Source organism: Dysidea avara, chromosome 10 (assembly GCF_963678975.1).
Source record: "Dysidea avara chromosome 10, odDysAvar1.4, whole genome shotgun sequence".
Lineage (NCBI taxonomy): Eukaryota > Metazoa > Porifera > Demospongiae > Dictyoceratida > Dysideidae > Dysidea > Dysidea avara.
In genome coordinates this window covers 18,531,847-18,557,831 of record NC_089281.1, presented here as the reverse complement: position 1 = coordinate 18,557,831, position 25,985 = coordinate 18,531,847, and the positions used below count along the sequence as shown (strand labels likewise).

The 25,985-nt window shown below is 39.3% G+C and overlaps 2 protein-coding genes across 10 annotated transcripts in view; both read left to right on the top strand.

Annotated features, from left to right (window-relative positions):
* LOC136236553 (UBX domain-containing protein 4-like) overlaps positions 1 to 25,985 on the top strand; it is a 198,568-nt gene that overhangs the window by 46,288 nt on the left and 126,295 nt on the right. The window lies entirely within an intron of this gene.
* On the top strand, positions 431 to 22,116 carry LOC136236550 (UBX domain-containing protein 4-like). Of its 8 annotated transcripts, none has more exons than XM_066026747.1 (13): positions 433 to 1,099; positions 5,679 to 5,725; positions 6,889 to 6,941; positions 7,944 to 7,987; positions 10,211 to 10,335; positions 10,386 to 10,489; positions 12,057 to 12,084; positions 13,484 to 13,562; positions 14,610 to 14,661; positions 14,717 to 14,819; positions 21,212 to 21,349; positions 21,405 to 21,553; positions 21,750 to 22,116. In XM_066026747.1, exons 3-12 carry the CDS (start codon positions 6,922 to 6,924, stop codon positions 21,492 to 21,494), a joined length of 783 nt encoding a protein of 260 aa, XP_065882819.1. In that variant the 5' UTR covers positions 433 to 1,099; positions 5,679 to 5,725; positions 6,889 to 6,921; the 3' UTR covers positions 21,495 to 21,553; positions 21,750 to 22,116. The 8 variants fall into 8 exon arrangements, with proteins under 8 accessions (XP_065882822.1, XP_065882823.1, XP_065882817.1 ...); XM_066026748.1 differs by having other exon boundaries at positions 434 to 1,099; positions 7,944 to 7,972; XM_066026745.1 differs by lacking the exon at positions 6,889 to 6,941 and having other exon boundaries at positions 432 to 1,099; positions 21,405 to 21,501.

Here is a 25,985-nt window from a genome sequence, read left to right as displayed (position 1 = left end):
TTCTACTTGCCAATCTAATTTTAGTTATGGAAAAGTTTAAGTTTAAGCTCACCGAATGTTGCCGGCTTTCCATACCCCTGTAGTGTTCAGTGATAAGGAATTAGACTAATCATTAGAGGACTACATTTGAATTATAAAGTTAAAGCTATGGTCCATCTGCATGGACTAGTAGTTAATGCTACTGAAATTACTTTGGTTACAGAAGCATTAGTAACAGTTATAATCTGAACAGCTATATAATCAAGGACAAAACTAGCTATAGTTAGAAACATTTTATTAGTGTGGCATATATACCTAATATATACCTAATATTAGAGTTAAGAGTAGTGTGACTGCTCTATTGGAATCCCTGAATGCTCTATTAGAGTATATCGATCTTTTGCAGTAAAAAATAAGTGTCTTGCTGGGTCACGTGCACTTAAGCACCTGTATTATTAATAATAGTCCTCATAAACTAGGGTTTCAGGTTTACCATGCGGGCGGGTGACCAGAAACTAAGGTTTGACTTGGTGTGGCCTTAGTAGTGTGAACACGTCTCGGAACCCGCTGTTGTTAAGATCGTCCATTCGAATGGTTTCGAACCTCTCTTGTACTAACTATCACATTTTGGTGCTTTATCGGACCAGGGATTCGACGGATGCTTTACAGCGTGCCAAAGCTTCCAGACGTGGTGGGCGCTCCTTTGTGACGAAACTCTTTACCAAGGCCCACGCGATCACTGAAGCAGATGACGAAGTCACTCCCCAGTCTATCTCGCAAGCGGACAAAGAGACTATCGACCTCGTGTTAAGCCAATTGTCAGTGAAGAAACGTCAACTGGAAGAACTGGACCAGACAATCCTCGCAGCGATCACTACCGAACAGGAACTTGAAGATGAAGTAACAGACGCCGAGATGTACCATTTTGAACTAGCTAAGAAGATTGCTACGCTTAGAAAGTTCTCCACTGCATCAACAACTACCCGAACAAACCAGCCAGCACCTCCAACCCCAATACAGCAGGATCAGCCAACTACCAGAACAGCGTGTGGTGGAGCAGAGCAACAGAGAGGACACTGATCAACCTAGTGCAACTGGAAATGCCATCTCATCTATCTCAGTGAGTGATACATTGTCGCACACACCTGTTGTACATAATGTGGGTCAGTCTGTGTGTCAGTTACCAAAACTAACTCTTCCTACCTTTAGTGGGGACTCCCTCCAGTTCCAAACCTTTTGGGACTCATTTGAAGCAGCTATACATAACAATAAGGGGTTAACTGGGGTACAGAAATTTCATTACTTACGGGCACAGCTGCTGGGTGATGCAGCTCATGTCATTGACAACCTTCCCCTAACAGACAAGAACTATGAACACTCTGTGGCTTTGCTGAAGGACAGGTTTGGGCAGCCATATAAGTTAGTTAGTGCACACATGGATGCACTAATGAACCTTCCCAAACCTGCTAACAATCTGGCCAGCCTTCAAGCCTTTCATGATAAGTTAGAAAGCCACATGAGAGCACTTCAATCCTTGAGGAAGTCTCGTGACTCTTATTGTGGGGTAGTGCTAAAAGCCGGAACGGAAGGGGGAAGGGGGCACGCGCCGAGTGAATAAATCGTTTTTACAGATTGTACACCGTTTCTTACCATTACGTAGTGAATAGAATTGTGCTGAAGTTAGTTTTCTACTTTTAGGCATGCTAGAAATCACTCGCTCTAAGTTTCTATTTAATGCCCACTGCATGAAAGCGTTTTGCAATTACCTACGCTGAAAAACTATCATTTAACCTGCTACGCTATTATTACTGTGATTAACTCTCGTAACTCATTGCCCATGCTGGCAGACTTCAGAAAACCATCTTCGCTGTTACTAAAGAGTTAGACACGATTATAACATGAAAATACTACAGTAGTTTACCTTTTAGAATGATAAAGAAGCAATTCTACATCAGGATTAAACAGAACTAGATGGATTGGTAAGAGCACAACATGCCACGTGGCGGGCATTAAATAGAAACTCCAAGAGTGCGATTTCTAGCTTGCATATAAGTAGAAGGAAATGAACTCTAGCACAATTCTAGTCACTGTGTGGCAGTTGAAAACGATACAAAATCCGTCTCAAACGATTTTTCTACTTGGCGCACGCCCCAATTGGTTCCGTTCCGGCTTTTAGCACTACCCCTTATTGTGCAATGCTGACTCCCATGGTTCTGGGAAAGCTTCCTTTAGAACTCAAGAAGCAGTTCACAAGAGAACACAGTAGTGGAGAGTGGACCATTAAGGACATCATGGCTTGTATTCTAAAGGAAATCCGGGTCCTTGAATTAGGCTATTATTCTAATAGTCATTCACACAGTGCTGCTGCATCCTTTCACACCACAGCTAGAAAGCCTTTAGCCAAGCAAGGGAACAAGGAACTGGCATGTACTTACTGTAAGGGCCCACATACTGCCAACCAGTGCACTGTCATCAAAGACCACCAGCAATGCACAACCATTGTGAAAGCAGCTGGGTTGTGCTTCAACTGCTTAGCAAACCATAGGGTCTCTCAGTGTACCTCTCGTAGGCGATGTAAACAATGCAACCAAAAGCATCACACCAGCTTGTGCCCTCCAGCAGTCTCTACTCCTCCCTCACTCCCTTCTCCTGCAAACAGTAGTGTACAGCCACCCCCCACCCCCACCAACTTACAGCCACCTCACAACAACAGTGGTGTACAGCCAACCCTTCCTCCCACAACTAGCAATGAACAAGTATCTTCATGTACCATGGTGACTAGATCCACATCTCCACCTGTGTCAGTCCATAGTGTTTGCCTTCTGAAGACAGCTATTGCAACTGTTTCAGTTGGTTCAATCAGCACAGAAGGCAACATTCTCTTTGATGAAGGGGCACAGTGCTCCTTCATTTCCCAAGAACTTGCTGACAGACTTAGCTAACATCCAACACATTCAGAACAAATCTCTCTGTCGTCATTTGGTAACCTGGCTTTCTGCTAGATTTCTTCAGGTAGCTACTATTTTAGTGCACACTCAAGATAGGAGTGTTATCCCAATCTCAGTGTTGGTGGTACCACAGCTTGCAGCTCCATTGCAAAATTCTGTGCGGATGGAAGTAAGTAAGATGCCATATTTGAAGCACCTACAATTGGCCCATCCTGTAACTGAAGATGACAGCTTTGAGATTAACATTCTTGTGGGGGCTGACTACTACTGGACATTTGTCCAAGACCAGGTCATACATGGCAATGGTCCAACAGCAGTCAAGTCTTGCTTGGGCTACCTACTTTCTGGTCCTCTATTACAACCGTCAGTTGCTGTCAACTTGGTCCATATCAACTTCACAGCAGTAGACTTCCAGAACTTAGACACCTTCTGGAAATTGGAGTCAAGTGGAACCTCCCCAAGCACCGTTGACAGTGGTGATAACTTCTTGAAGACCTACATGCAAACTAGCATTGCATGCCAGCCTAATGGAACTTTATCTCTCAAGTTCCCCTGGAAGGAGGACCATCCCTTCCTACCCTCTAATTTCTCTATCTGTGTTAAGCAAACCAGATCCTTGGCTCAGAGGTTAGCTAAGGATCCGGAACTCCTGAGCATGTATGGCCAGATCATTGCTGATCAGGAGTCCAAAGGGTTTATTGAGAAGGTAGATAACTTCAACACCCAACGGGCACATTACATTCCCCATAGGGCTGTTAGGAAGGACTCGGCTACCACACCAGTCCGCATTGTGTATGATTGTAGCTGTAGACAGTCCGCCCACCAACCCAGTTTCAATGACTGCCTTCATGTAGGGCCACCCTTTCTGAACCACCTATGTGCCATACTTCTACACTTCCGTTTATATGTGTATGGTTTCTCAGCTGACTTTGAGAAAGCATTTCTCCATGTGCAGCTTGACAAGTCAGATAGAGATTTCACCCGCTTTCTTTGGCTAACCAATCTGAAGGATCCTAACAGCCCATTCCAGGCATACCAGTTTAAGGTTGTTCTGTTTGGAGCAAGCTGCTCACCATTTATGCTGAATGCTGCACTGACATATCACCTACAGCAATATCCATCAGCAGTGTCTACCGACATAATTAGTAGCCTGTGTGTTGATAATGTAGTTTCAGGCTGTGACACTGAGCAAGAAGCTACTCAGTATTTTCTAGAGTCCTGCTCCCTGATGAGTTCATCAAAGTTTAATCTGCGTGCCTGGGCATCTAACAGTCCTTCTCTAAGAGCTCTAACAGAACAGTACAAGGTTGCTGAGACAAAGGAGACTGTTAAAGTGCTTGGCTTATGCTGGAACGTTGGACTTGATGAACTATCACTATGTTCAAAACCTGAGCCTGTCAGAACCCCAGTTACTAAACGTGAAATACTTTGCTACACCTCTTCCATCTTTGACCCACTAGGCTTAGTTACTCCAGTGACCATAACCACCAAGCTACTACTGCAAGAGCTTTGGCAGGACAATGTATCTTGGGATATTGAGCTGAATGACACCTATCAGCTAAAGTGGGCTTCCATTGTAGCAGACATCTCAATTGCTTCACAACAGTGTTTCCCGCGGCAGTGCATTCCTAAGCTCGATCCCTCTGCCGCAACTCTGCATGTCTTTGCGGACGCAAGTCCAAAAGCATATGGAGCTGCTGTCTACATCCATTGTGGCAACCACTCTTCACTACTAATATCTAAATCCCGTGTAGCTCCAGTAAAACAACACACACAACCTAGGCTGGAGCTCATGGCTGCAGTCATTGCAGCTCGCCTAGGTTCCTTTGTAGTGAACTCCCTTAACCATACAACGGACACCTTTTACTGGTCTGATAGCCAGATAGTTCTTTCTGGCTCCAAAGTAAGAAGAGCCTAAAACCATTCATTAAGCATAGAGTAAAAGAAATTCTAGACATCTCATCGAGTTGGAGATACTGTCCAACCGCTTGTAATCCAGCAGATCTGTTAACCCGTGGACTGACAACTGAGCAACTAGTTGACTCAACACTGTGGAGATATGGCCCTTCATGGCTATCATCTCCTTCTGAATGGCCCACCTGAAACCCTTCAGAAGCCTTACTTGTAGAAGCTAACAGTGTAGAAAGCCCTCTGTCATCTATTAGAGTCCACAACACAACCTTATCACTGCCCACCCATGGTATTCACTGTGTAATTGACCCCTCTGCTTACAGCAATTACACCAAGTTACTTGACGTGACTGCTTATGTCCTTCGCTTTGCCCATAACACTAGGCAAAAGCTATTTAAGCTTAGGGGACCATTGACACCGTCTGAATTGTCTATTGCCAATGTTCAGTGGGTATCCAGTGCCCAACAGCTCAGCTTCCAATGATTCAATCAGAATGTTGTATAAAAACTTCTATAGTGTAATAAGGTATGCATATATGTGCTGTTATTGAAGCACTTTTAAACTAAAACCTTAGTTTAGTGTTCTTAAGATCATGTATTTACAGTGACCACATCTACTGGGCCACAACTTGAGCACCATAATATTTTGGCTGCTACCAATACAACATGAAACGCAGTGCATACATTGTACTACTACAGATTAATGCATTAGGATGACATGCACTGATTCAGTATCCACTATTTAAGTATGTTCGTATAAGTCAGTATAACCCCCTCTCCCTTGCTACATGTGCTACCCAATTATTAATTCTTTGTCATTACACTATGTACTGTATTACAGATGATGAAAGTTATGAAGAAACATCTGCAGTGTGGACTATCCAGGAGGTGAGATGGATTGTACTGTATGTTATATATAGTCAGCGGAACAATTCAGTTGTGAATGGGTGTAATGTGTACAAGCCAGTAACATGAGGAAAATAAACACCTGGTCTCAAATATAGACCTACAGTAGGCTATTATGTATTGTGATCAAATGGCCACACTAGTAATCTGTACAAGTCTGCTTATGCACTATAGTGTATCATCCAACTGTTTGTCAATAGTTTTAGGCCTTGTACTGTACATAACATTACGTAAAGTTCTCCATAATTATCATAGAGGACTTGCACGCGTGAAGTAACGGTTGCTAGACGGACGTGTTTCGGGACAGCTTTCTATGGCGCATATTGGGTCAGAATGAAGGTAGCGAGATTTATTCACTAAGCGCTGGGTATAGTGGCACTCGGAAGCGGGGCTGGTTTTGAAGTAGAAGATCTTATCATTGGCTTTGTGAAATAGGTGGCTGATTAAATTTCGATACATTACTCACCAATTCTAACTTCTTCACCTTTTTTAACGAGCTGGGTGGTATTTACAACACAACTCAACACTGATTCGCTTCATTACAGCCTGTACTAAATCCTGAGAAAGCACTTTTCAGCCACAACACTGTCCCAAAACATGGCTGACAGCTATGGTTGCTTAGCAATTACAATGATTTACGTCACGCTGCAAGTCCTCTATTGCACGATTGCATTCCAACCACAACTTGAATTCAATTCAATGCTGGATGTCAAGTGGCCGATCTCAAAATACAGACTCTACCCATTAATAGGCCTGGTGAAAAACCTGGGGAACAAGTTACCATAATGCTTAGACTTGTGCATTATACAGTACAAAAGGATGACAGGATATATATGAGCTCTTGAGGGTTATCTGCATGTACTTAGGCCAGTAATTATGTTTCTTAAATTCAGTTTTAGATACGAAGTCAGGCAGGATATCTGGCTTTTTCAATAAGCCAATGTGTAGATTTTGCCATGTATAGTATTTGTGACATTTCAAGTAGAGGATCTGGGCAATGGACCAGAAACATTGTTATGTACCCCAAATAGAGTGACCTCAACCTTGCTTTTCATTGTTGATGCCAAACTGCAATTTGTTGTAGTTGTCATTTGACATTTTAGGCTTCTGTATGCTATAGTGTTATGTAACAGTGTGTATTACAGGTTACCAAGGTGATCAGTAGATATTGTGGAGCAATGGAACTAAACTCAGAAAGGTAATTTTGTTAACTTGTTTGTTGGTAAACACTACTTAGAAATGTAATTCACATAAACTGCTTTAAACCAAACTCATAGAAATACTATCTTGGCTATTTTATGATTTGTCTACCATATTTACTTTGTACAATAATTCTCTAGACAAAGTTTTAAGACTGCTCTTCACCTTTTAGGAATATGTATTGTTCAAGTATCCGTAGAACTCATCGAGAAAGACAACCTCAAAGCCTTGTATTTCAAATTGGTTTCTTCACAGCTAAGCTTACTTGCCTGGAAGTTTATACAAGCTCTACCACACACACACACGCACACACACACACACACTCACTCACACACACGTACACATGCACTCACAAAAGCAAAGCATTCAGCTGCCGCTACATGGTCACACTGCCCAGTGGCCAGCACTGGGGCACCTGTGCGCTACTTGCTACTCAGGTGCTATGAGTCAGTGCAGGCATGGCTTCATGGGGCAGGACTAGTAACTCACAGGAGGCTGTACCATGTCTCACAAGTGAAGGTGTAAGCACCTGAAGTCACACCTGGACCTTCAACTGCTACATGAGACATAGACAGTTGAGCATTTGCTTCCACAGTTAATACCAATACCAGGTACATATTGATGTTACAGCTGGGTGGGCTGGTTTCTCAGTTGGCACCAGGCCACCAGGTCCCCATTTTAACAGCTGGGTAGACTGGAACAATGTGAGTAAAGTTTCTTGCTCAAGGAAACAACAACAACACCAAAGTGGCCCAGCTGGAAATTGAACACACACACACACACACACACACACACACACACACACACACACACACACACACACACACACACACACACACACACAGATGCACACAAAACAAGCCAAGTTTGTTGTTCAACAAAACAACAAGAATGGGCATAACTGAGCATCAAACTTGGAACATTTCAATTACCATGCCGATGTTTTGTATGAAAGGTTGTGGTTGTTTTTGTTTTTGTTATTGTTTTGTTTTATTTATAGTCCACCGTTCACCAGTTTTGCTGATCTCTGTATCCTTCAGTCATGTACTCTACCATTATAATGTTGTACTCTAACTCCATTATTTGTGACCTGAATTAATCGTGTGCATGTTTCAAATGTTAATCATAGTATGTGATTGCTATACGTTACAATGTCAATATCATACAGAGTTGTATAACTTACATATCTATTAGTACGTAGGAAAATCCGGCAAGTTTTATCTTATATACATGTTTTTTTTTTCTATGATCAGGGCTAAAGTGAAGACTGTGTAAAGTCACTAGCAGTGCCCACCCTTTAGCATAGAGTAAGGGTCTGGTGACTGTAGTATACGCTACTTGTGCAACCAGGATTCAAATGTGGTTTCAAATTGTGCATGATGTAATAAATTACCTGTTCAGGCTGTTGTAAACTCACCAAAAAAAAAGTACGAAACTTCATACTATTCAATGTAAGTCTTTACGGCATGTGTATCTCAGAGTCTTGCTCGGAGAGTATCAGCTGCTTTCCAACTATTCCGAATTTAGTCGCCATAGTTATCATGTTATTCATGACGTATTACGTCACAAATACTTATTTAAACTGGATACTGTGATTTGATTGGCACTACCACTATAATGGTAGTAGGACAAGTACCATCATATACTATAGTAACCAGACCCTTACTCTAATAGCAAAGGGGCGGGCACTGCCAGGCTACATTGGTGTAGTGTATTTACAGCATGACATAATTTGCATCTTGTCTCTCTTAATACTGACAATGCAGTGATGTGCCCAGGTTTAGAGTAGTGGTGGCTACAAGAGAGAGGGTTGGGTCCAGAAGAGTAGTGTGGGGCATTAAATTTGTATGTCAGAGGTGAATCTGTAGTGGTTGCTGAGAGGTAGTGGTGGCTATTTTATCTGAGTGGTGGTTGGTACCGACCACTGTGGGCACATCCCTGCAATGTAGTGGTACTATGGGCAGGGGCAGATCCAAGGCTTGGCAAGGGGTGCACCAAGGTAGTAGACATGTGGAGTAAGGGGTCTGGGGGGCACAGAAGCTACAGGTACTTTGTATGTTTCAGAACTGAAACTTTTGATGTAGAACAATTTTATGCACAAGTATGTAAAAAATCATGCTAAGTGATTGAGAGTTGTAGGGATCAGTGACAATTACAAGTACAGCTATGAGCCAACTGTCATATACCGTAGAATGGCATACAAAGGACCATGTACATTGTATCTGCAAAATTCCTAGCTGGCTATTAGTGGCTAATTGTGCCCATGGGATGGTACTGCAGATCACATACACTCAGCAACTATGGAGGATTTCTTAATGTTACATGCAGTGGCTGTTCTATTAAAGTATTTGACTGACTGCTCTATAAGAGTATCTTGATCTTGTTTTTTTTAAAAAACAACTTTTTTTTTGAGTTTGAGGGGGGCCCATCACTGATGGGGTTATACAAGCATGTGTGTGCTGTTTTGATAATTAGATAACTGAATTTGTTAGGATAAATGCCCATCCATTTATAGACAGAATTCCTTCAACCACTCTAATAGAACATACACTTATCACTGCAAAGAGTGAAATACTCAAAAGTCATTTCTAGTTTTGGATGAGTTACTCAAGACTGTAAAGTTAAAATATGATTCAACCTTTCTTCAAAAACGTGTCCAAATGATTTGAACAGTTTGCATGTGTTTTACCCAATGCATGCATTCCACTGTAAAATGTGCATATAACATGTTTGTCAAGTTCTTACAGGTATGTCCTGGTACTTTATATTAAAAGCAAAGGGATTGTCCATTTTATTAAGGGGTGTGTATTAATAATTGTGGTAGTAGAATCACAAAATTTGTGTTCTCCTACCAGAACATAATTCAAAAGCTCAGAAGTCATCCTCATATTGTATTCATAACAATTTGACACAACTGGTTTGAATGTGTCTTCAACATGCTGTTCATAAATTTTCTAATAGATTTAATCATTTAAATGAATTTTCAACTGACTGCCCAACCAAGTGATGCCGGTTTGATTATTAAAAGCTCAGACTAGTAGTAGAGGTGTTATTGGAATGAAGCAATGCTAGGTACAGTACCATTTTATCAGGAAATTCATAGTAAGTAATGTGGTGTTACTGAATTCTTTTTAATGTTAAGTTATAAGAGTTTATACAAATCACTTTGTTGGCATCCAATATATTGAACATTGGCTGTCAAATGATAACCTAGGTAATGCTGTATTGTTGTTGTAACTGATATGACCTTAACTGAGGATGGTTCAGATCCTGTGGTACTGCTGCCATCAGTGTTCATTATTGGTCACCATGGGATACCACTGGATATCATATATGGTAGTAAGAATGTCACTACTAATGAGTTAACAATGAAGATCACCAGATCCATTGAGGTGAGCATGTGGTGCCGTATGATGTCACCTTAGAAGTAATGTTACCATAGTTGCACAGAAGTGGAGGGACTAGTCCACTAGCAAGGTGGAGGTCTCAATGTATGACTCCTACTAAACCAGATAATACCAAGAGAATTAGGACATCACCCTCACTGTGAGTGTGTGTTGGTATTGTAATCTTTGTGTGTGTGTGTGTGTGTGTGTGTGTGTGTGTGTGTGTGTGTGTGTGTGTAGTGTGTGTGTAGTGTGTGTAGTGTAGTGTTACAGGTTCAATGCCCAAGTTGTTTTCCTTGAGCAAGAAACTTGACTCACATTGCTCCGGTCTACCCAGCTGTATAATGGGGATCAGGTGGCCTGGTGTCAACTAAGGAAGCAGCCCACCTAGCTGTAGCATCAATGGCTACCTGGTGTTAATTGGGGAAATAAATATCGAACTGTCTTTGTTTTGCATAGTGGTGTTTAGGTCACTGTAAAACTTCTGGTTCCTGTCCTGAGGATTGCCTGTACAAGACTTGAATGTCTGAGTGGTGCAGAGGCATTCCAGTGCTAGTTAGCTAGGTGGCAGTAGCTGTGTTTTGTATGGCTGCTGGAGGCTTTGCTTTTTGTTTGTGTGTGTGTGTGTGTGTGTGTGTGTGTGTGTGTGTGTGTGTATGAGCGTGTGTGTGTGTGTGTGTGTGTGTGTGCTGTGTATGTGTGTGCTGCCAGCCTCTAAGTGGAGGTCTAGTAACACGCTGCTTGATGGTGGTGTAGTTAATGAGCCCCTATCCCTATCCATGTTTTGTAAACCAGGCAGGGTCAGGGCTCCCTCATGTTAGTTGACAGAGGTTTTGCTATTGTCTGTCACCTATCCCTCCTGGAGGTCATCTCGCTTGGCCTATGTAAATAAAAAGTATGTCAGTGTATGTATGTATGTGAGGCATTTGGCTGTGCTTTTACTATTATACTGTATTGAAATCATTAGTGTTGCACCGATAATCGGATCGGTTATCGGAAAAACCATATATTGGCTGTGTTTTTTGTATACCTCCATGATGAAAAAAGCAACAGATACAGATATGTATATGTACATATTAGAAATACTAGCTCATGTGCACCAAACAATGTTTACAAATACATCGAGTTACATTTCCTGCACTACAATGTTGTTATTACTGCTTCAGTGTACTGTCAGCTGTTGTAGCAATACTGCTGCTATAAACAATATAAATTGGTCCTACAATCAAATTTCTAGTAACAATTACTACAACATAGACATGCTCGGATCAGATATATTTATTGACTTGAAATATTATCTAATATTGGTTATCGGAATATCGGCAAAATCTCATCGGTGCAACACTAGAAGCCATGTGAGCAAATAAACACTGTCTTTGATTATAATAAGGGAAGCCGGTCCTGGGTGAGGCTCGGGGACTCATGGATGCAAGTCATATATCTTCCTGCAGGGTATCCAGACTAACTCATATTAATTGTGGTTAGGAAATTGTGTGTTGATCTGCAGCTCATTTGTTTTCCTGCATGTGTGTTGGAGCTGTTAGCCTGTGATAAAGGCCTTGAGAACCCTTTCCATTATATGGTTACATGCTATTATACGTATGTGTATGTAAAGCCCAGATTTAGTTTCTTCTTTGCGATTCCAGAGTGATACCCATTGTTTAAGTAGATTACACATGTGCGCTATTTTGAATGTATCATTAATAGTGTAATCTGCTCCTATCTAGCAACAGAAATAGACCTCAAAGAGATCAGGTGGGTACCGTGATGTTTGTGGTCTCTAGGTAATACTTTACTTTTTATTGTGTTTTAAATACCACATGAACTGGGCTTGCTATTATATAATTTCTTCTTATCTACAAATATTGATGATTATGAAGATCAATGGTTGAGCTATGATGGTTAACCTATACACAGACCAGTTCCTTTAAAGTCATTCCCTTAGGTGGTTTACTTTGAAGGCGTGACAAAATAGATGTCAAGAGTTGCACGTTTGTGTTTTATACTGGTTTTTGTAAGGTGTGCAAACAGTAGAGCTGTGCAATACTATCAATACAAGTGGCAATACTCTACTCCAAGATTTGGTATCATGGATATTGATCTTGCAATTGATTTGAGTCAAACTTATTTCATAGGATCCATAGGGGTGTGCGATATCAGGATTTTGATTTCAATATCGATAGATAATCAGTAAAGTATCGCGATATTAATTCGATTTCGGTCATTAATTAAATAGGGTGGGCAGATTAATTTTGTGGGTGGCCGATATTTGTAAATATCCTTTAAATACAATAGATTCACTAAAACCATTACATAGCACAGCTTTCAAAATGGTTAAATTGCACAGAACTGACCTTCATTTCTAGCATGATTGCACAATCACAGACCGAAATACTGTAATTTCTCGATATATCGATCAATTGATAAAATATTGAGATCAACATTTGCAATATCGAATTCGATACAATAAAAATATAGAAAACTTACACAATATCGATAATATTTTGATATATCGCACACCTCTACTATATATGATACAGTACCACTCAAATGTAACGTCTCGTAAGAGTGTGAGCAATTAAAAACTCACTAATTAAAGGGTGTGGCACCCACAAGTATTCATACCAAATGAAATGGGATGAATACTTGCAAGTGAAATGGGTGCTACGCCCTTCGATTAGTGAGTTTTTAAATCACTCTCACAAGATGACATTACATTTGAGCAGTACCGTACATAGTTTGCATCTTCATGTACTAAATTATGAAAAGGTCAAATTTTATCTGAACGTTATAGTTTGGTTATCTCATGTATATGTAGTATTGTTACCTAAAGTATATTGTGATACCTTAAGTATGCTATCGTGTTATGCAAACTTAAAGTGGTATCACATAGCTCTAGCAAAAAGTAGAAAAATTAACTCCCTAGAAAAATGAAAGAAATTAGGAGGACTTGTGTTTTACGAAAGCATGAATCAATTTAGTTAAATGTGAAATGCCAAGAGTGATGGGCAGCTATAATGCAAAAATTGTGTGCTTTCAATGACTATGCATGCCTAAAAACTCATTTTCTTTCTTCCTGTCTATATGGCACACCGGCTTTCTTGGTTGCACAACACACTGCTGTGTGTCTTGATCATTACTGTGTTATGTGCAGGTGACCCATGGGAGGAGACCACAACAACAAGTTGTTAGCAATCCTACACCTCCAGCCAAGACTGCTACTGCTACTACAGGTCACCATAACAGATTACTAGTTTAGTTGAGTATTGTACTATATCTATGTGTATCAAAACAACTACCAGTAACAAATGCGAGGTCTAAAATGTCTAGTTTTTAAAAGATGTCATATCAAAAACGGTGACCAAGAAATGGCTACATAGGTATTGTTGCTTGTAATAGTGATCAGTGTCATTGTGTTTGACTACCACTTTTGATATGCAGTGGAACTGTCACCTGAATTAAGTGGTTGCCTTGTATTATGGCTATAGACACAACAATGGCTACCAAAGAATTTATTTATGAAATTGACGAGCAGTTAAAGGCTTGTTTTACATTTCTTAAGTTAGAATCACCTAAAATCCTTAGTATTAGGCTGCTGCTAGTGTACGTGTCATCTACATTTTCCTTATCATTTGTTTAGCTGAATGTATCCATTATAAGCAACTTTTTTGCTAGTAGCTAGTTAGACAAAACGAGAAGGTTGCATTCTGAGTTGTGTGACTATCTAAGTATTTTGTTTAATAGCCGCTTTACTAGCTGCTTACTAGAGGTGTGCGATATATTGAAATACATGTATTATCGATATTGTGATGAGTTTTCTATATTTTTATCGTATCGAATTCGATATTACAAATGTTGATCTTGATATTTTATCGATTGATCGAAATTACAGTATTTTGGTCTATGATTGTGCAATCGCGCTAGAAATGAAGGTCACAGTTCTGTGCAATTTAGCCACTTTGAAAACTTTCCTACCAGTTTCCTAGGCTTGTTAGTACTGCTATGTAATGGTTTTAGTGAATCTATTGTATTTAAAGCGTATTTACAAATATTGGCCACCCACACAATTAATATTCCTACCCTATTTAATTAATGATCGAAATCGAATTGATATCACGATATTTTACTGATTATCTACTGATATCATATCGAAATCAAAATCCTGACATTACACACCCCTACTGCTTACCTACTTTGGTACAAGTTAAAAACCAATATTTTGATACACTTATAAGTTTTTGTTGAGGAGAAGATTTTAGCAAAAATGTATGATTCTATAGGAAAAGTAGTGAGGAGGACAGTGGAGCAGAGACCATCGTCTACTACTACCAAGTCAGTTATTTCATAGGTAGCATATAATAGAGAAGTGATGTCATTGTTGTTTCAGTGTTTGTAGACTACAACTGAGGGTGTTCAACAGTGACAGAAGGTTGATCAAACAGTTCCAGCCAACTGATACATTAGCTGTAGTGAAGGAGTGTGCTGCAGAGGTATGTGAAAAATAGTCATCTCATCTCCTCCGTTGTTTTTGTATCCCTGTCCTGTTGTAGTTGGGTTTTGACCATGTTTACACATTTTCAAATTGCATTCTGTTATTTATTTACTTCATCACAAGGTAAACTATTGCTGATATCTTGTGTCTCCTTGGGAGCACTGGAATATTTTTAAACTTCATGTCATTATGCCAAAGTTTTTGCCATTGGCATCTTCTTTCATTGCAAAACAAATTCTCAAATGTGACTGTCTCAGCAAAAACCCGTCTAGTTCACACAACTTCCATTTTTTTTCTCAGTATTATCTCTAATGTCCAAAGAATGGATCACCAAAGTTTCATGGCTTGAAATTATGTTTTGAAAATGATCTGACAAATGCTGTTTTGGTGGTCGGACATACTCAATAGTACTTTCTAAAAGTGTTCAGACATTAGCCAGAAATGGTTGGAAAATGGAAAACGGCAATGCCAGACAATAATTCCAGGCTGTGAAGTTTCAGCCTATTGTGGTGAGTGGTTTGTTATTAACTTGTACATATGCACATGAAGGTGGTTTTACTGCAGAAATGACAATTTTGCTTACATATATCTCATCGCAAACAAATGCATGTGACTTGTATACCTTTGAGGCTACCACAATCTCTATACATGAGCAGGTGAATAAGATGATGTATAGTTTTAATCGATTTGAGTCTTTCTTCTCTGACTCTGAGTAATGGCTTAATAAAACTTTCATTTTTTTTGTTTGTAGCATGCATGATTTTGCAATTTTTAAAAATATTTGTTTTATCAAAATGCATGCTTGTCAAACTAAGCGGTTTTTTGCTGAGATGATCACAGTTACCATATAACGCATAAGTTTAATGGGGGAAAGTTTTGACAGTTTGCATTGCAATTCATCAAAATTTTCCCTCTTAAAAATTTTGCATTTAATGCATTTTTCAATACAATATTGAACCATTACGTCAAAATTTTCCTCGTCAAAATGCTTAATTGTCTGATTCGTTAAAAATTTACCTTGTCAAATATTTGTGCTATTATGGTATTTAATGGAAATTTTTCACAATCAAGACACACAGTAGTGTGTTGTGCGGCCCAAGAAGCCGGCGCGCAACCCCGTGAGTATATTGACAGGAAGAAAGAAAACATAATTTTCGCACCTCCGTAGCTCAGTGCTGCCTTGATGAAACAAGACGAATTTTGCTGTGTACATTCCCTCCAACTTCAGCACTCCACATTCCAAATTTGAGCAAAATCGCTTCAGGCATTCCTGAGATATGCGACTTCAAAAATTGGCTTAGTTTCTTCGTTTTTTTCTTCTTATTTTTCTTCCTCTTTTCGCACACTTACAAAAACTGCTATAAAACGCGAACGCATTATCCGATTGCCTTGAAATTTGGCACACAGAAGGGGGGTATAAAGGCGCATCTTGGTACCAACTTTGGCTGGAATACCATAAACAGGCAAAGAGTTATGAGCAATTATGCACGAAAAATAACACCAATATATTGTCACGCCTACAGGGTAAACCGCGTATGGGAAGAAGTTGAAAATCGGTGGGTGAATAGGTTCACTATTGAACCTCAAACCTTTTGTGGTTTGAAAGAAATCGAGCTAAAAACCAGGAAGATACAACAACAAAACCAACAGTGTGTAACAATTACGCAACCAAAAAAAAATATTAAAAAAATGGCGAAGTGTGTGTGGCTGCTGATTTTGGTTCTCTCGTGTGTTAAGTTTTGTGGAACCTTCTGTTTTCCTGAGGTAGATATCGACTTATCTCATTGTCTTCTGTGAGTATTTCGACGGATGATATGGTTGTTTGCTCCTTTCTCAGTGGTTTTCGCTCGCCTCGTGTGGTGCGCTTTAATTGGAAACTCAGTCCGTTTTGCCTTAAATTGATTATCCTGCTGTCAGGAGACATTCATTTCAATCCTGGTCCGGATTTCCTTTGTGGTCAGTGTGGATTGATTGTTAATAAGGATGATAAAGCTTTATGCTGTGATGGATGTAACAAGTGGATTCATGTGTTGTGTGATCAGTTTGTCTCGGAGGCAATTTATGATGAACTGGTACATCATCCTACTTCTGATCCTTGGTATTGTTCTGACTGTATTGCTCCTTCAATCAAAACTAATGATTCTTTTCACCTTCAATCAGGTTACCTTCGTTGTATTTGTCTCAATGCCAGAAGTTTGTTCCCTAAGCGGTTTGCTCTCTCAGCTTTTTTGTCAATGGTAAATGTTGATGTTATTGCTGTCACTGAAACTTTTTTGGACGACACTATCCTTAGTTCTCAAATATTAGCTTCTGATTATACCATCTTTCGTAAGGATCGCAATAGACATGGTGGAGGCATTATGATAATTGTTCGTTCAACTATTCCTGCAGTTAGAATGCCTGATTTGGAAACCGACTGTGAAATCTTGTGGCTCAAGCTTCTTACAGTGCCAAGATCCATCCTGTTTGGGGTGTTTTATCGTTCTCCGGGGTCTCCTGTTGATGTTTTGGAGAGCCTCAATTGTTCATTGGCATCCATTCGGGACAGTTGCACCCCGCTGGTGTTGTGTGGAGATTTCAACATCCCATCCATTGATTGGTCTCTAACTTCCCCTGTTGTATCATCTACCAACAGCAATTTTCTCTGTTCCATTGTGCAAGATCATTTTTTAAGCCAGCTGGTCAACTTTCCCACCAGGGAAAATAATATTCTTGACTTACTGTTTACAAATCAGCCTGACTACGTTACTGCTGTATGTCCATCAGATAATCTACCAGGAACTGACCACGAATCTGTTGAATTTACTTTGTGTGTCAATCCTCCAAGGTTGTTTGCTAACAATAGAGTATTGTATAATTACAAGAAGGCTGATCTCGGTGCCTTCAGAGAGCTTTTATCCTATGTTCCCTGGGACCAGCTGGACTTCCACTCTGACATTGAGGATGCTTGGACTTGTTGGAGAGACTTGTTTTTCTCTGTTGTTGATTCTGTTGTTCCTACCTCTAAGTGGAAGCGGACTAAGCTGAAGCACTGGTTTAGTGAGGAAACTCTTCACCTTATTCGTGTAAAGCGTCGTCTCTATCGCAAAATGAAACATTCTAACTCTGATGTTGTGAAGTCTAAATACAAGGCTGTTAACAACCTTGTTCGTTCTAAGACTAGACAGGACACTGCAGATTACATCTCCTCTTTATCAAATTCCTACTCTGTTAGTGCCAAGAAATTTTGGAACTTTGTTAATTCAGTGAAAGGGTGTCGTCAACCTCCTCCTCCTCTTAACTGTTCTGGTAAACTCATCTCTGATGATCTGGAAAAAGCTACTATTTTTAATGAATATTTCAATTCAGTTTTTACAACTGAAGATTGTTCTAGTTTAACATCTCTACGTGAATCTATTCATTTTCACCCCAAACTGATAGATAATATTAAGTTTACTACTGAGAATGTTCATGAGGAACTTGTCAATTTGCAACGGGATAAGGCTTGTGGTCCAGATAGTATCCCAGCCTACCTGCTTAAAGTTGGTGCTGACTTTATTTGTTCACCTTTGTCTAGAATTTTCCAACTGTCTCTAGACTCAGGATCATTACCTAGAGACTGGATTACTGCTAACATAGTCCCTGTTTATAAAAAAGGCGACAAACACCTTTCTTCTAACTATCGTCCTATAAGTCTCACTTCTATTGTTGTGAAAGTGATGGAAAGAATCATTCATCGTCAACTAACCTATGCTCTGGAGTCTCACAAACTTATTAGTGAATCCCAACACGGTTTTTGCAACAAACATTCCACCGTTACCCTCCTTGTCTCCGCTTTTGATGACTGGTCAGCTTGCCTTGAACGACGTAACTCTGTTCACTGCCTCCTCCTTGACCTTGCTAAGGCCTTTGACTCTGTTCCACATCAGCGACTATTGCTTCGACTTGAGAGTCTGGGAATTCATGGAAATCTGTTGTCATGGCTAAATTCATTCTTGACTAAACGATATCAGAGGGTTGTGGTGAATGGTAGCTTTTCTGAATGGCTGCCTGTCAGATCTGGGGTGCCCCAAGGATCTGTTTTAGGCCCACTTTTGTTCCTACTGTATGTTGATGAGCTGCGTAAGGTTTCCCAACACAGTATCATCAAGCTGTTTGCTGATGATATTGCACTTTACAAGGAAATTGTGTCTTCTAATGATTGCAAACTTCTCCAAGATGACTTAACTGCAATTTTTGAATGGTGCAAGAAATGGCTATTGAAGCTGAATCCCTTGAAATGTGATAGTATTTGTATTTCTTACAAACGTGTTCCTCCCTTGTGTGCTTATTTTCTGGATGGTCAGCAGATTTCACTGAAGTCAGTAGTGAGATACCTGGGTATATTCATTAACTCTCAACTCAAATGGGGTGATCACATGAAACATCTAGTAGCCAAAGCATCACGGTCTGAATTACTTGCGCCATACTCTGTTTTCATGTTCTGCATCAGTCAAAGCAACTGCATACCGGGCTGTAGTGAGACCTATTCTGGAGTATGCTTCCCCAGTTTGGTGCTTACACACTAAGAAGGATGTGACTAATTTAGAAGCAATCCAACGTCATGCTGCCCGTTGGGTGTGCGGTAGTAGATGGGATATTATTAACCATAACTGGTCTAGGTCTTCAGACTCTTGCCTACAGGAACTTCATTGGCCAACTCTTCATACCAGAAGATCTTACTTTTCGACCAGTCTGACTCATGATATTTTACATAATAGAGTTGCTATCCCATTTTCTAAGTATTTTCAATTTTCTACCACCGTCACTAGATCTCATCCAATGTCGTTATTTATTCCATCCTCCACTATTAACTCCTGGCGTTTTTCCTTTTTCTTCAACTCTCCCTTCCTATGGAACACCATTCCCCATCATATTCTAAAATTGACTAATCCAGTTGCGTTCCGGACTGCACTTCGTCGTTTTCTTTTTGCATAATCTTGTAACTGTTTTGTTTTTCAATCCGTGTATTCTAATGTTATTGTTTTGTGTTTTGTTTTTGTGTTACTGTTATGTGTTTGTTTTTTGTACTTGTATGTTCTATATGGGGAGCACGTTTGCAGGCTGTGCCTTTTGTGTACCCATGTCTTTGACAAAAATTGATAATCTAATCTAATCTAACCAAGATTAGCTAATAAAAAAACGAATACTTGCCACGCCTACCAGATAAACCGCTTAGGGTAATGCTTTGAAATTCACTGTACAGATGGAGTAATCATCTTAGAAAGGCTCTTCAATGGTGTAGAAGAATCAGACTTAAAGCCACAGAGTTATAACGCGAAATCCAACTTGGTGCAGCAAGTGCGAGATCGAGATACTCTAATAGAGCAGTCATCCTAATAGAGCAGTCAACCCTGAACAGAATTCAAGAGATCAGTTAGAAATAAGTAACCTGTATAGAGATCAGCTACAAACAAATCACCCTGTAGAGAGTTCAGCTACAAACAATTCACCCTGTTCAGACATCAGTTAGAAGAAGTTTTCTTGTAGAGAGTTCAGTTACAAACAAATCACCCTGTTGAAAGATCAGCTAGAAGATGTCACCTTGTAGATAGTTCAGTTACAACGAAACCACCATGTAGAGAGTTCAGCTGCAAAGAAATCACCCTGTAGAAAATTCAGCCACAAACAAATTGCCCTGTAGAAAGATCAGTTAGAAGAAGTTACCTTGTAGAGAGTTCAGATACAAAGAAACCATTCTGTAAAGAGCTCAGCTGCAAACAAATCACCTGCACAGAATTCAGCTACAAACAAATCACCCTGTAGATAGATCAGCTAAAAGAAGTTACCTTGTAGATTATTCAGCTACAAACATTCACCCTGTAGAGAGAGCAGCAAGAAGAAGTCACCTTGTAGAGTGTTCAGTTACAAAGAAACCACCATGGAGAGTTCTATGATAAATATATGTATTATATATATAATTTGTACATTTACTGATAAAATCAGAAATATTTAAAGTACATCTGCTTCACCTTTTCTTCTTCCTGTAGTAAAGAAAAAAAGACAGGTTAAAAAGGTCCCAACATAGGCCGGCTTTGGGGTATACAAATACAAAAAGAAATGAAATCTAATCCAAAACAGCCAAGCCGTAAAAAAAACAGTGCGGCCCTCAAAAAGGCTATGGTGAAAGTGGCACAAAAATTCACTTGAATTGTCGTTATTGAAATTTTTACCATTAACCTACCATCACAGCCATTTCTTGGCCGCCACCTTGGATTTCACATCTTTTTTCACCATAGCCTTTTTGAGGGCCGCACTGTTTTTTTACAGCTTGGCTGTTTTGGTTTAGATATTTTATTAATGTAAAATTAAGCTTGCACAAACCAGATCCGGCCACATTTTACAGTATGTTATGCATGACTGTTCTATTAGGAGTTTGGTATGCCACTGGATACTATCATACTGGAGAAAGGTTTTCCTGCTTACACATACAAGGTGGAGGATGAAGTTAAGTCATTGAATGAGTTACAACTAACACCAAGTGCTATCCTAATAGTGAAACACCAAACAGTAAGTCAGTTCCCTAGAGTGTATATCCTATGACAACATGTTTGTTTACCTGCAGAAAAGATCAAGTCCTTTTCATTTACTGTCCTGGATACTTCAGCTGCTTATGCAGTTACTTATGCTAGTAGTGATACGACCACTACAGTGATTGGCAGGTGCTGTGTTTGGATCATCCAACAATTCCACACTAAGTCAGCCTCCTCCCAGGTAGTTTGGTGACACATAACCAGCCTTTAGTTGGGAGGTATTCTGTTAGTGGGTTTACTAGCGACCATGGCAATCCTTGAAATCTAGTTATTAGGAAATCTTCCATGTGAGATGGGAAATATTTTGGCCTCAGTTACAAATGCCTTCCAGGAGTACACATATGTCTTATAATGTTATGACAAAATGTCTATGGTAGGTCTGATAACTCATGGAGGAAGAGAGGAAATGTGACATCCTTCAGACAAGAAGATGATGATGATGATGACCAAAACACTTACAATGGAAACTCAACTCAACAACAATAATGTGATAACATCACATGTAGTGTTGTATCAAATCTTGCTGTGATGTTCAAACTACATGGCTTTCATCTTTGCACAGATTATTAGTGGTTATGGCTATACTGTAATTTGCTATTGTTCTTTGTAAAATAATTATCGTTTGCAAAACTTGTACAAAACTCTTTCACAAAAATTTTTACATAAGATTGAATTGCTCTAATAGAACAGTCAATCATGTAAATCATACGAAAATATTTTTAATGAAAATTTTTATCACAAAAATTTCTTGCGTGAAAATAAAGCAAATTACAGTAGACCAAAGACTGAATTCAATTGAGAACATAAATTATTCAACATAATAGGTGGATATATGACTGAGCGATATCATTTTAGCAATAATGTCGGAAATATTTTGAAAGTCTCAACATCACGATATTAATTTTGTTAATAACCATTGTGACATTATGTCTGTATACACTAAACAAATTTATTTGTTATTCAACAATTGGCTGGATTCCTTGTTACAGCTCAAGTTCACCTACCTGGTTAACCATATCTGTAAAGAGGTGTGAACATCATTACAAAACATGTGTTACAATAACTGTTACTGTAAACAATTATGATAGCGGCAGTTATGTAGCTCCTATAAAGGTTTATAGGAATACTGAACATGAGTGATAGATCACGAATAGTTGGTTTAGTATCGATTATGATACCAAAATTAAATGGCAGTGTTACTCAGCCCTAGTGGTTAATGTTATCTTACTAGGCAGAGTAATAATGTCATACTGTAAATCCTTTCCTGTGATGTCATGGGAAAGTATATAATTTAATAGAACAGACTGTACAGAATTGAGGCATACATGACTTGAACTGTTTTATTAAAAGATATAAGGAAAGAGCCTGGTAGAATTCACCATGGTGGAGGAATAGCTATTGTATTGTCTAATTGTTTTCCTTATTGCCCATATACAGATCTCTCAGATGGCCAAATTGAGTTGATTTGGGGGGAACTTTATCCTCGAAGTAAACAATCTTTACTTTTATGTTGTGCTTATCGACCACCATCCAAGGTGGACTTCTATAATCGTTAATTTTTATGATAGAATGTGAGAATGGTGTTCAGTGCTCAGAAGATTTTAATCACTGGATATGTTAATTCCAATACTTGGTCATCACAGCTCCCTGAGTGTTGGACTACAAGACATGTTTACTGGACCTACTCGAAATACTGAATCATCATCTTCGCATCTGGATGTATTTTTAACTAACAGTTTATTCTCTTTTACTGATGTGATTGCATGACCTGTTGGTTTTAGTGATCATCATGTTGCTGTTGGCACTTACCTCACCGGACAATCCCATCAGCCCACTAGGCATAAATTGATAAATGTGAGGTCTTGGATATTCTACTTTATTACATGCTATTTATACTGATGAGGTTGGAATGATGTGTTTTCTTTTGACAACGTCTCTGATACTGTGGAGTGTTTACTGCCATGTTACAAGGTTTGATGGACTTGCTAATACCTCTTCATAAGATTAACATAATACTCCTTGGGCTGCCAACTCTGATGTCATTACTACTCGTTGTGTAAAAGATAGACTTCACCATGCATTGTGCTCTGATTACTGGTAATCCTGCGATTTGGCAGCAATATTGCACTGCTCGTAACAAAGTTAACAAATTGCTAAACATACTTATTTGTCACAACTTGCTTCTACACCAGGTGGATCTAGAAAGTTTTGGTCCAATTTTCATTACATTACACGCCAAGGGTCACAAGCATCTGGCTCTGTTGCAAACCTGGATTTTACTCCTGATGACTTAAATCATTAGGAGTAGACTTCCTTATACATCTATATCATATTGTTCAGTGGCTTCATCCACATTTTATATTTCTGAGGTTTCAGAATCTGAAGTCATCTTGAGAGTAAAAAGGCTTCAGGTGTTGATGGTATTCCTGTCAGACTGAGCCTAATTCTATAGGAAAACTTATTACCAGACTTGTAAATTCTAGCATTATTACTTCTGGAGTCTTTCCTGACTTGTAGAAACTTGCAGTAGTTAGCTACTCCAGTTCAAACAAGTTAATGCACATGTTGTGCTACTTCTAAAAAAACCAGGTGCCATGCAGCAAACAAACCTATACGGTTTTGCTTTGTTGCTAAATATTAAGAAGTATTTCGTAATTCTGTTAATATGTTGCTAAGGGAGCATACCTTGAACAAACCGCTTTAACCCACTAATAATGCACTGAAGTATCTGTGTCCATAGAGCCCATTGGGAAAGGACCTTCACTGCATCCTTATAGACTCATTCCCCGTATTTCAAACTATAATTGTCTCCAACTGAAGCTTATCTGCCCAGAAGTTTAATACAGGCTATATGGCCTTTATTTCTCACATACAAGCTTAAGGCTATTTTTAGTGAACAAAGTTTGTCACGTGGGTGCAGAAAGACAAACAAATTAATAAGAAAACATACATAGTATTATACACATACATACATACATCAGGGGCTGTTTTAGGGGAGTTTCTAAGGTTTCCAGAACCCCCTCTGAAATAGTGCACACCCCTATGATTCGTCTGGGTGATATATAAAAATTACAAGGAGATGTATTATATTATGGCCTTTTCTATTAGCTAAACTTCATACTTTTGACTTTAAAATTACCTTCACAGCATTCAAAACCACGTAGTGACCTTTTTTTTTTGGTCTTCAACTTGCAGCTAGGCTGAAGTTACAATTCCAGAGAACCAGAAACCCCCTCTGAAAATTTCTAGATCTGCCCCTGTACATACATACATACATACATACACACACCTGGATACAAACACACACTGCTTGGAAAACAATTTTAGTAAACCAGGCATGTGCCTGGTTTAAAAACTAAAGTTAGTACCAAAGTCGACAAATTATCATCCAATTTCTGTCCTGCCAGTTTTATAATATAAAGTTTTAGAACAAGTGGTTTATGGTCAATTTTATTAAAACACAGTTTATTTTCAATCAGGATTTCATCCAAATTACCGACATAGTACAAGGCATTTGATTGTATAAATCATTATTATTACTATCCTATCCAAGTTAGCTTGTTATGGTGTGTTAGGGCACTCTATCTCTTACTTGGTTTGCGAGTTACTTATCATGTTGTAAACAAGTCTGTATGAGGGATCTTCCAAGGCCGGAGGAGACGGTCCGGTTGGTCAGGCCTGAGCCGGACCAATAATCTGGAGTTGAACCAACTAGCTGACCAGCTTGAGCTACATTACTCTCATGCAATCTTTGGACGATCACATCTGCTACGTACATTTTACAGATGTTATTGAAAATGCATGACACGAGTAGTTACCTAGTTTCTCAGCCTAACTAAAGCACAGAACTACACGTATAGTACCTCCAATTACCTTACAGTACAGCATAGCATTCGTATCGTTTTGTACAGAAATGATTGTGGGTTCTACGTACAGTATCACGTGTGCATTTATCACGTGTAAGGCAGGTGCCTTCTTTGATTCTAAACCAGCACACTTATATCACAATTCAATCTTCATAAAATAATCATTAGCATTCCTTGGCTTGTCTCTTGGCTTCCTTTACTGGGCGAAGGGCTGGCAGTGACAAACCAGATGACTCATTCCTCGGCAAGAAGCTGCACACTCATACATTACATGGTGGCCATCTGGATGAGATGTTGAGTAGAAATCACTCCTCTTCAACTACCCACTCGTCCTGTCGAGATACCGAGCAAACTCTCAGTCTCACCCACATCGCGCCATTTTCGAATGCTGATTGGTCTCGTGACTGTCCACCAGTATATTTACGTGATGATCCGTTCACTTCATACAAACCAGTATAGTATTATACAGATGTGTAGCATTTTATTGTAGCTGTGTGAATTCACTGTATAGTAACTATATCCTAGCTAAAGGGGGCTATGCTGCATGGGTTCCCTGTGAAATTTGGGGGGAAAGTTGCAATTTGCTAGCTAGTTTTACTTTAAAATTTAGCATCAATTTTAAATTTTAAGGCATTTTCAAACCTTTAAATTGCAAAAATTCTGCAGGTCTACAATTATAGAAAGTCTGAAGAACAACAGATAGACTTGAGCATATTTATATAGCTAGCTAGCAGTGAAATATCACTA

Coding starts and splice junctions, on each gene's coding strand:
- LOC136236550 (XM_066026745.1), top strand. CDS start 5,679: ATGATGAAAGTTATGAAGAAACATCTGCAGTGTGGACTATCCAGGAG. Junction 7,988..10,210: donor TCTCTGTATCCTTCAGTCAT/GTACTCTACCAT, acceptor AGGATGGTTCAG/ATCCTGTGGTACTGCTGCCA. Junction 10,336..10,385: donor AGATCACCAGATCCATTGAG/GTGAGCATGTGG, acceptor ATGTTACCATAG/TTGCACAGAAGTGGAGGGAC.